General features: G+C 39.0%; 2 protein-coding genes across 2 annotated transcripts in view; one reads left to right on the top strand and one right to left on the bottom strand.

The window, feature by feature from the left end:
• epn2 (epsin 2) overlaps window positions 1-7,303 on the top strand; it is a gene marked incomplete in the record, with an annotated part of 45,052 nt that extends 37,749 nt beyond the window's left edge. Inside the window, 1 exon segment of the mRNA XM_014006937.1 lies at window positions 7,237-7,303.
• b9d1 (B9 protein domain 1) overlaps window positions 1-10,010 on the bottom strand; it is a 12,384-nt gene extending 2,374 nt beyond the window's left edge. The window contains exons 1-3 of the mRNA XM_014006938.1: window positions 9,949-10,010; window positions 5,397-5,570; window positions 5,055-5,164 (exon numbers count right to left, since the gene is read on the bottom strand). Of these exons, the coding sequence (XP_013862392.1) occupies window positions 5,055-5,164; window positions 5,397-5,424 (138 nt within the window). The 5' untranslated portion in view covers window positions 5,425-5,570; window positions 9,949-10,010. The remainder of the gene's footprint in view (window positions 1-5,054; window positions 5,165-5,396; window positions 5,571-9,948) is intronic.
• Window positions 10,011-10,290: the final 280 nt, after the last annotated feature.

Genomic DNA, 10,290 nt, shown 5'->3' with positions numbered 1-10,290 from the left:
CACACACACACACACACACACACACACACACACACACACACACACACACACACACACAAAAGAAACAAAAACAAGGAGCATTCAGACATTTGCCAAAACACTTTACAGCTAAGAAGCTGCTCCATGATGTGTTACTTAGTTTTTAACCAAACATTTATACAATCATGCATTTAAGAAACAAACTTCAAAGTACACATTTTTTGCATCATTCTACTGTTTTTTTTTTGTACATTTTGATTAAAAAGAAAAAAACTGTTAATATGGAACAGCTTATTATAAATAAATGTTAATGACTACAAAAATCAGAATACTGTCGCTTTAACAGATTATTCAGCGTGATACACAGAGTTATTTTTTTCTCTCTCTCCATCACAGCAGATGAGTCACTGCCTCGTCTGCACCGGCTTCACACAACTCTGAACAGGATCACATGGGTGCAGAAAACGATGGACACTCACAAGTGACATTCGGCTCCAATGTAACATCCGGTGATTAGATTTTTATTTATTTATTTTAATGTAGCTGCTGCCAATGTGTAATGTTTAAAGCAACTTGCTATGACTTGTACTAAAATTTTCCCATCTATAATCTCATTCATGCAGAATCATTGGGATTTAACAGGTTAGATTGAGCACTCAAAAAAACAGATTTACTTTAACAAGTTACATCAACAATTTTTCCACTCAGMTGAGCTGAGTWAATGTAACGCAACTTTCACGTTTTACTTTTAAAGTAAATGTGAAAGTTGCTTTATATTTACTCAACTCAGTTCACACAGAGAAACACACACATTCATACAGAGAAACACACACATTCATACAGAGCAACACAAAACTAATCAGATCCTAATCAGTGCTTTTAAATCATATTTATACACTGATGGGGGACATCAGAGGCAGTGAGGGWTCAGTGTCTTGCCCATGGAAACATTCACACATGACTGATGGAAACGAACCCCCGACTCTCGTTGGAGGACTGCATTAACCACTGATCTGCAGCAGAAAACTGTCCCAACAATCCTGAAGGTTGGAGAAACTCAGATGCTGCTTTGTTCAGTTRACTTGTTCTGTTCTGAGTGAGAACAAAAGAAAATCAGCTGTTTCTGTCAGCCACCCCCCACCCTCCCCTCTTTTTTGTACGTTTGTTTTGTCTGCCACCCACCCACTCCACAGACACATGCGTGAGTCCTGCTGACTAAAGSGCCCACCCCGACTCTCTGACCTTTTCAACCCCACCCACCCCATAAACAGCCGGCCTCTCTGCACCTGCCATCTTTTAACTCCCGTTCTGTCTGCAGCACCTGTACCAGTTCTGCGCCTCCAGCGCTTTTTGTTGCCCCTCTATTAGTAGTTCAGGGAGGAGAGAAGCTCACTGACACACCACCATTAACCCCTCATGTCCCTCCAAAAAAAAATTCCTGCAGACCATAAAGAAGAAGTTTGAAAGACTTTTATCTTTCTTTACCTGCCTCTTGTAGAACTGGTTCCTCCTTCTGACACGACTTTATGTCGGCCAGATTTGTTAGTTTTTATGACTAATTGTTTCCTCCTGTCTCCCTGCCCCTCTTTCATCCTTGATATTCAGCGTGTTTCCCTTAAATCTACTTCCCTTTTTCTTCTCTTCCCAGTCATAACCTCCCTGACTTTTTTTCCTCTTCTCCATCCCTCCCTCCAGCTCTCCTCCTCCTCCTCCTCCTCCTCCTCATCCCTGCCTTATTTAGATTCCGACAGCTTCCCAAATGTTGGCCCAATAAAAGTTTTTTTTAAGCTCGGCCAGTCCAAAGGGGGTCAACTGGTCCATGTGGGATCTCATTTGCCACTGAAGCGTTTTACACAACGAGCCTAAACACACTAAAATGTCTGTTAAAACGTTTAAACCAAGGGACTGAAAGGAGATAAGCTCACTTTATCACACACAGTGTACCAAAGTGATAAAAAGTGACATTCACTGTACATGTAAGGAGAATTTTTTTATGGTTTTGGAAAGCCTCTGTTTCCAGTTCCAGCATAGAGAAATCATGCTGAGGAGCGTGACTCATCAGCGACACAGGATGGGAATCGTAAAAACAGCAATGAAGGGAGAGATGCGCTAAAAAAAACGTTAAAGAAACGCTCCTTGTTTAGGATTATGCAAGTGCATAAATGTTCTTATGAGCTGAAACAACGTTATCAAAGAAAATGATGCAGGGGGTGGAGGGTGGAGGAAAACGGACAGGGAGGGAACGCAGAATAAATAATAAAGAAGTGACGAGATAAGCTAATGAGGAGATACTGAGTGAGTTTTGAAGGCGAAKAAACTAAATCTTTAAATGGTAGTTAACCACACTGAATGAGCTGACAGCAATTATAGGAACTGTAGGAAGGATTGGCCAGCTGCAGCAGACTCACAAGAAGGTTTTRTCTGCCTTAGAATAAAAACATCATGGCTGAAAAGGAGTTTGATCTGCAATGTGTGACGTTTCAAGAGGAAAAGGCTCACTGAAAAGTTACGAGCAACTAATATCTTACCTGTTGAAGACAGCTCTCCGAACAACCTCGGTTTGCAGAAATGAAGTTTAGGTGTCAGGATTCCTGTTTCTGTTCACTGAGCMCCTCAATGTTGAGACTCTGGGGCGGAGCCAGCTGATTTCTGATCAACATATTTATTTAAATTTATTCAATGGRCTGTTGAATATGATGGAGTATTAGGGCCAGACTACAAGAATCTGTTTTTAATTACAAAAACAAATTCATAATATGACAGGGATAAAATCAGAACACTCTGAGAAAAAAGTCGTACAGAATAATGTCAATACCAAAGTCATAATATTACAAGAATAAAATCGTACAAAATAAAGTCATATCACAAGAAGAAAACCATAACAAAGTCAAAACTGTAAGTATAAAGTCATAGCATTACTAGAATAAAGTTTTCTGAAAACAAAGTTATGATAATAAAGTCACAGAATAAATTCAGACCAACACAAAACAAAGTTGTAATATTACCAGAGTAAAGTGATAATGTTACATGAAAAGCAGTCTCACTACATTAAAATGAGGAATGTTGAGCATCTTTTGAAGCCATACTTTGGTATCGGTTCTATATTAAAAGGAAACACGTAATCTTTAACATATTAGCATCAAATAATTATGAGAAGCAGGACTTTGAACCGACTGTGCAAATGTCTGGATCTATTTTGAAGATGTTAATGACTGCTTGTGACTGCCGTAAAGCAATGGAATCTAACTTTCAACATGGAACAAGTCATTCTTTATCAGCTGTTCTTGGTGACTTTATGAAAATAGCTGCTGATGTGACGACACCTGCAGCTGCTGCGACTCTTAGCTTCTTTCAGTCTTTAAAATCCAGTTTGAGTTGCTCTCCTGTTTCTGCTCCTTGCTCAGCCGCTTTGCCTCCATCCTGGATAAGTTGTCTGTGTGAGCTTTTTCTGTTTTTTTTTTTTTCTTACATCATTCTCTCCTCGACCTAGAACCTGGACAGCACCTTGGGCATTCACATTCTGCTGTGCACCTGTAAATGTCCGTACAAGTGATCACTTTGTGCAGACTCAAGTGTGTGTGTGGTGTGACATTGGCCCACTTTGTATCCTGTTTTCCCTGCGAGAAAAACACACAAACTCCACATTATATATWTTTTAAAACTCTTCCCCTTGTCTCCTACAGGCCTCACTGTCTTCGCCTCTGTCCAAATATCTCAGACTTGGAGCCTCTCGGGGTCTTCCAGATCCTAACCAGACTGGTTTGCTGAAGTCAAAAGCTTTATTTCACATGTTACACATGTAAGAACAGGTTGGACTGTTATAAGCAGACTTATGTTGTTCCTAAATTAAATGTAGTCTTTAAAAAAACTGTAATTTGGGAAATGTGTTAAAGAGTTAGACTGTAAGATWAATATCACTTTAATGACTGCCTGATAAGATGATGTTACAGCCTGCGAGCAGCTAACTCAGCTTCAAATAAAGGAAAACGAGGACAATAAATCACTGCGAGAAAGTTACAAACAAGAGATTTGAACATCTGTAACACTCATCAGTTGATGTGCAGCAAGTGTAAAAAGTAAAAATGTAAACGTATTAAAAAAGCATTGGACTTCTGCAGAAGTACACAAATTACAGAGCTGACCCCTTCATTCAACCAAGATAGCACCTGTGGGGTGGAAGAGAGAAAGAAAATAAGAAGCAGGGGTGTGGAGGGTGCTGCATACCCTCTGGATGAATACCAATTTTGTATATTCAAATTAAATTTAAATTAAAATTAAGAAAAAAAAAAGAATAAAAACAGCTTTCATGAGTTCTGACTTTGTTTGTGTATGATATTCATGAGTTTTGTTTATGGGGTCTATAAATGAGAGCTGTTGTTGTTTTCAAAAACAGACAGATGAGCTTTAAATCAGGGCTGCAATTTTATAGATCTTGTCTATCCACAGTAACACTATACTGTACTTCTTAATGCACATATTTAAATAAAACTATATTTCACCTGCATATATTTGGTATTATATTCTTCATATGCATCATGATTTCAGACATTTTTAAAGAAGTGTCACCTGATATAGAAGGAAAGTGAGACAGCTAAGCATAGCTGTTACAGTTTTTTTTAATGTATTTGTGTTATGTTTTCATTATTTGTAATATGCTATAATATGTTTTTTTATCTAAGCTTTTAGTGAGTGGGGATTATCTTCTTGGCAGCAAGTCTGGTACAATTCACAAACATTTACTCTGTCTTTTATAAATATACCTAATATTTTTTGCGTCTATGCAACCTCATATTAGTRTACTCACACCCCCATGCTTTGATCTGGTTTTCCTTCTAAGTCTGTTTTGGTCCTCATCTGAGTTGAACGAGTTTGCTTTCAACCCGTTTGAACCAATATATTTTTAATTTCTTTTCAGGTGTTTGTTTTTTTTTTCTTTTTGATTATTTTCTTTCATTTAACCCCCATTCCCGAAGCTCCAACCAGACGTTGTTTTAGAGCTCATTCGTGCAACAGTCAACATGTTGCAAATCATATTTATGCAAATGTGAATCAGTTACTGAGTGCACAATGATTACCTGACTGGTGAAAGAGGGGAAAAAAAGGCATTTCTGAGAAAGCGCTACCGTCGTCCTCCTTTTCCAAAAGTCTTTTCTGCCCGCAGCGTTGTAACCTCTGCTGTCCTTCACTGAGGACAAGACAAGCAGACATGAGAGGAAGAAAAGAGGGAACAAGGTGACCCAAGAGTAAAACTGCGGGTCAAAATGAGGAAGCTACAAGATAAAAAAAAAAAGAAATACCAAATAATGGGGTTAGACCACAAACAAATAGGGGAAAGGAGATGACTTGAGCCTTTAAGGTCAACCTGGTTCACCAAGCTCCTTGTGGTTTGAGTAAGAAACGTTGACACTCTTGGGCACCTGCACRTGGCTCCTGTTGGGTCGTCATGCCAAAGACGAAGCACTCCACTCGATGTTTCAGCAATAAGCCACTTGGAGGTCTTCTCCAGTGGTTCTCGGATGTTTATTCTTTTTCCTGGACAACAGAAGACGGGAGGGCGGAGGAGGCTAACCTCCCTTGCAGGACTCGTTTGCCTGTAAAATATGAAAACAAAATAGAATGAATCCACATCGAATTTTGATGAAAATTTCTGGGAAATTCTATCCCTTACAGAGCTACCGCTGACAGAAATTTGAGCCAAATCGCATGGTTTATTAGTTGGATTTTGGTTTTCTAAGATGAATTCCCCTCTCCTGTCATCAAATAAACCAAACTAAAAACACGTGAAAGTTTCGGGAAATGTTTAACGCATCACAGAGACCAGCTTAAAGTTTGGAACATGTCTGAGCAGACCCGGRAAACTCCGCTGTCTGTCTGTTAGCAACTGTTAGCAATGTCTGAGGCCACCACRGGCTACAGCCTGAATCAGCATGTCACAAATTGTTTACCCAGGGCAAAGTTGGACAGAGAGCTGGGCTGACTGCTTCGGTCCCGAGTCCCGGGGAGGAGCTTAAGCCACTTCGCCTGAATGCATACAGGCATACAAAGGATTAATTGCCTTCCAACTTACTATTAGGTCTGTGTACATTCAGTATGACTTTTTAAAATTWGTCACTGCACTTTTTATAAATGTGTGTGTAACTGTGGGCAGCTAATTAGTTTGAAACTTCACAGTAAGCCTAAATTACGGTGGCCCAGAGGTGTCATGACTTTTGTATTTGTGTTGYGGCTTTTKTATTTGTGTTGTGRMWTTTKTAKTTGTGTTGTGGCTTTTGTATTTGTGTTGCGGTTTTTGTATTTGACATGACACCTCTGGGCCACCGTAGATACCCCCTCCTAGGCATTAAAAAAGCAACCATCAGCCTTAACAAGTTTTCTGGRGGGAACCCTGTGGATGTTATTTTTTAAATACATTATAATTTGCACCCTTTAGCACYGTTAAGGGTTGTTTTACATATTTATCACAATTTTAATCTTCTATATTGATTTCCTGCTATGTGGATTAGAATAACTGAGCTTATCTCTGTGTTAGCTAGGCTACGTTTTGTCTACATAAAAGKGCAGTCTACATGCCCACAGTGTGAAACGTAAAGTAGGTGCAGAAAAAATGATTCGAGTTATGTGTCACACAATCACAATACTTATTTTTATTTATTGCCTTTTTACTTTATGTTTGCAGGAATGCATGTAAACTTTAAACAATAAAAAAGGTAGCATTTTTGGTTAAGCGTATTCTTTCTAAGTTGATAACGTGGACTTTCTTGCCCCCTAGTGGCATGACAGGTACATTACATAATTTTGATAGAACATTAGAACAAAAACAAAAACCATAATCTTAAAGCTGGCTGAAGTATAAGTTTCAAAGTTTCACCCCCTCAGTGTTAAAGTACCGGTTGTGTTGAAGAGGTTGCTTTTATATATAATTCTTAGTTCCCACTTGTATTCTTAAAGGTTCATTCTTTTTACTGTTGCGTTTTGGCAGAATTATATGTGGTTCTGATTGGCAGCTRCAATTGGCAGCTGTCTCCGAGCCGACATTCTGCAGCCGAGGAAGACTGGGGAGAAATAAAAACTGAACTTYTCTATAACTGTGCCAACCTGAGCTGTACAATTGTATCTTTACGTTAAACTGATACTTTCCAATCAAATCAGTGTATTTTTATTATTAGAATAAATAGAAAAAAAGCAAGCAGGCAACTACATGTAGGCCTAATAGAGAAAATACCAGTTTCCTAATTAGAAAAAGTAGAGGTCATTTGTGTGTGTGTGTGTGTGTGTGTGTGTGTGTGTGTGTGTGTGTGTGTGTGTGTGTGTGTGTGTGTGTGTGAGTCTTACACATTTTTATCTGAAAAGTATAAAATTTGCTTGTGTTTGGTACTCTTACGTTTATCAGCAATAAAACAATTTAAAATAATGCGAATATAATCTTATTATTTGTAGCTACAAAGTGTGTAGGAAGACGTGGGGCCCACTCTAAGCCCGCCTTGATTTTTGCAATAAAAATGTCAAAATACCTAATAAAACATAATTTACAGGTTAAACAGGTTAGATAAAAAATGCCATCAGTTTTGTTTTGGGGGGATTGAAGAATAAATGCTTATCTGTTTGTGAGCAGAGGACAAAGTAAAACAGGCAAAGAGGGGTAGTGGTGGTGGGGTGAGGTGGACCATGCAACATCATTATTATGGCTACTTCATTAGCTTGAGTGCTTCTCTGACAACATAATGGCCGGCACCCAGGCTGCGGGGTCACTATCATTAMGAGCGCACGCCGCCAACTGCTGATGTCAATCAAGGAAAATGGAAATCAAAGCCCTGCTTCATAAACCAAATCCACAGAACACACTCAGGGCTTGGGCAGGGCAACTCTGTGGGATCTGAGAGGGGGGTGGGGTTTGGAGCTAATCAATAATGAACAAAGTGAGGACAGGAAATGAAAGAAAGAACTCGAACATGAGAGCGAACATGGGTGGGACTGTGGGGGAAAACCTCGACTGGATGAGATGAGGAGAGACAGAATCTGATGGAAGAGCTGTCTTTGTGAGGGTTGTTTTCCAAGATGCAGGGTTAAGTAAAAAAGTATTACTGAAAGCATCTTAGTGGTAAAATGATCTGCTATTTTAGGAATCAATGAACGTTTGCATTTGTTGGTTCTGAATGCCTACAAACCATGACATAATCTGCTCTATCCTGAGGTGTCTGTTTAATGTTTCCGACCATCCACAGGATAAAGAAGCTGTCTTTTTTTCATTTAGATCAGGCGTGTCAGATTCATTTTCATCAAGGGCCACATGAAAATTATGGTGGCCCTCAGTTGGCCAKTTGTAATGAAATATTAACTTCGACTAAACACGAAACATCGTATTCCTCATCTCGTTGCTACGGCTGAGCAACAAACAATAACTGAGTTCTACGTGAAAATAAGAGCACAGAAACAGCATTTTAACATGTCCTCTTATAAATACTGAAAAGTACCACACATGTAACTAAATAAATTATAAAGACATTCAAATTAAAAGTAAAAGGAAGAGGGTTTTATCCACTGTTGAGGTGTGGTGAATTCGGAACGGGGATAGTCAGGAGTTGCTTCCTCTTACGACACAGAATTTCCATTGGAGGGGGCGTTCCAACTTGTAAGTGGGAAATTCCCACTTCCCAGAACAACTGAGCCTCAGCAGAATTAGCTGGTGAAAATGCAGCTACATGAAGATTTTACACATCAAATCTCACCAGCTTCTTTTGAACCCATCACCTACGGATGCCGTCATTTGCTGGTAAACTACTCAACATGCATTATGGGAGATGCAGTTTATGGTAAATGTTGACTTTATTAATTAATTTTTTAATAACATTTATTGATTTCGTTTTAAAAAAACAAAACAAATGCTGTAAGAAATACAAATAACAAATAAAAAGAAATGCATCAGAAAGAAGAAAAATCTTATATCTGCCCCTATTTTCAACAAAAATGAATTCAAACAACAATAGTCTTTAAATAACAAAAAAGCAGCATACACTTATTTTAAGATATTAAAACGGCTTTGACGCTGTCGTGGGTCACATAAAATGCAGCAGTGGACCACATTTGGCCCACAGGCCTTGGATTTGACATGTGATTTAAGCTAATTTTTCCTCAACCATCTTTACCAGACTTTTTTATGTTAAAAATTAGCCAGCCTCTATTTCTTAATGAGAGTGGAACAGCTTCTCAGCAGAATCCACAAGCAGAAGTCAACACAAATCAATTTGTTGCCCACCACAACGAAAAGGTGAGCAATCCTTTAATTGCCTGTATGCGTGTTTTAGTTTCTCTGTCAGCAAAATATCTCATGAACCAGTAAMTAACAGAAGTTAATTATCGGGTAAACTGTAAATGCAAATAATTAGGTTTCATTTTAGGATTGCTGCCACATACAGAAAAAAAAACTGGTTTAACTCAGACAATACTACAGATAATGAGTGACAATTTTGTGTGGTTTTAGTTGAAAGTCCTGTCCATCACATGGTTAAAGTGCTAATAGAGCACACATCTTTATGTGAAACTTTTGCAAGCAAGACAGAAGACAACAYTGGTTTGTTCAGCATCATCTTCATCCAAAAGACTGTTCCAACCACCTGCAGTTTTACAGTCATTTTGATTTTGTGGTTCRACTCTATTCTGGGACCTCCCTGGTCTTCACACGTTATTGTACAATGCCCGCAGAAGCAAAARGCGGTGGCAAGACMMMCCAGAAAGCAGAAGAGATCAGCGTCAAGGACAGACATGACATTGATTAGACACAGTTTGACATGAAGGATTCTAGGTGAGCTGCGAGCAGTTTAAAGAGGCGGGTGCAGAGGTAAGGAAAGGTTAGAAAAATTTAATAGGGTTTATGTGGGAGGTTTGCTAACTGAATGTGTGAAAAAGTAGCAGCTAAGATACATTTCCACATAAACTAAAGCTGTATTATGTCTACCCATTCATTCTCTTTACCTGAAGTCACTGTGTGAGAGACAGGATTCACCCTGGACAGGTYGCAGATTCATCACAGGGCTACGTAGAGACAAACAAGAGAAACAACCATTCACACTCACACCGAGTGACAATTTATAATAACCAATGAACCTAACATGTTTTTGGTCTRTGGGAGGAAACTGGAGTACCTSGAAAAAAAWAWGCRTGCAAAGGGAGAATGCATAAACTCCACCCAGAACGGTCCCAGGCCGACATCCAATCATGTGACCTTGTTGCTGAGAGGAAACGCCTCTATAAACTGCATAATCGAGCTGCTCCTGTACTTATAAAAAAACAAGAAAATGTAACTATGCAGCTTTT

The sequence above is a fragment of the Austrofundulus limnaeus genome, unplaced genomic scaffold (assembly GCF_001266775.1).
Source record: "Austrofundulus limnaeus strain Quisiro unplaced genomic scaffold, Austrofundulus_limnaeus-1.0 Scaffold38, whole genome shotgun sequence".
NCBI classification, from domain to species: Eukaryota; Metazoa; Chordata; class Actinopteri; order Cyprinodontiformes; family Rivulidae; genus Austrofundulus; species Austrofundulus limnaeus.
The sequence above is the reverse complement of the archived record's forward strand: the minus strand, read 5'-3'. Positions and strand labels throughout refer to the sequence as shown.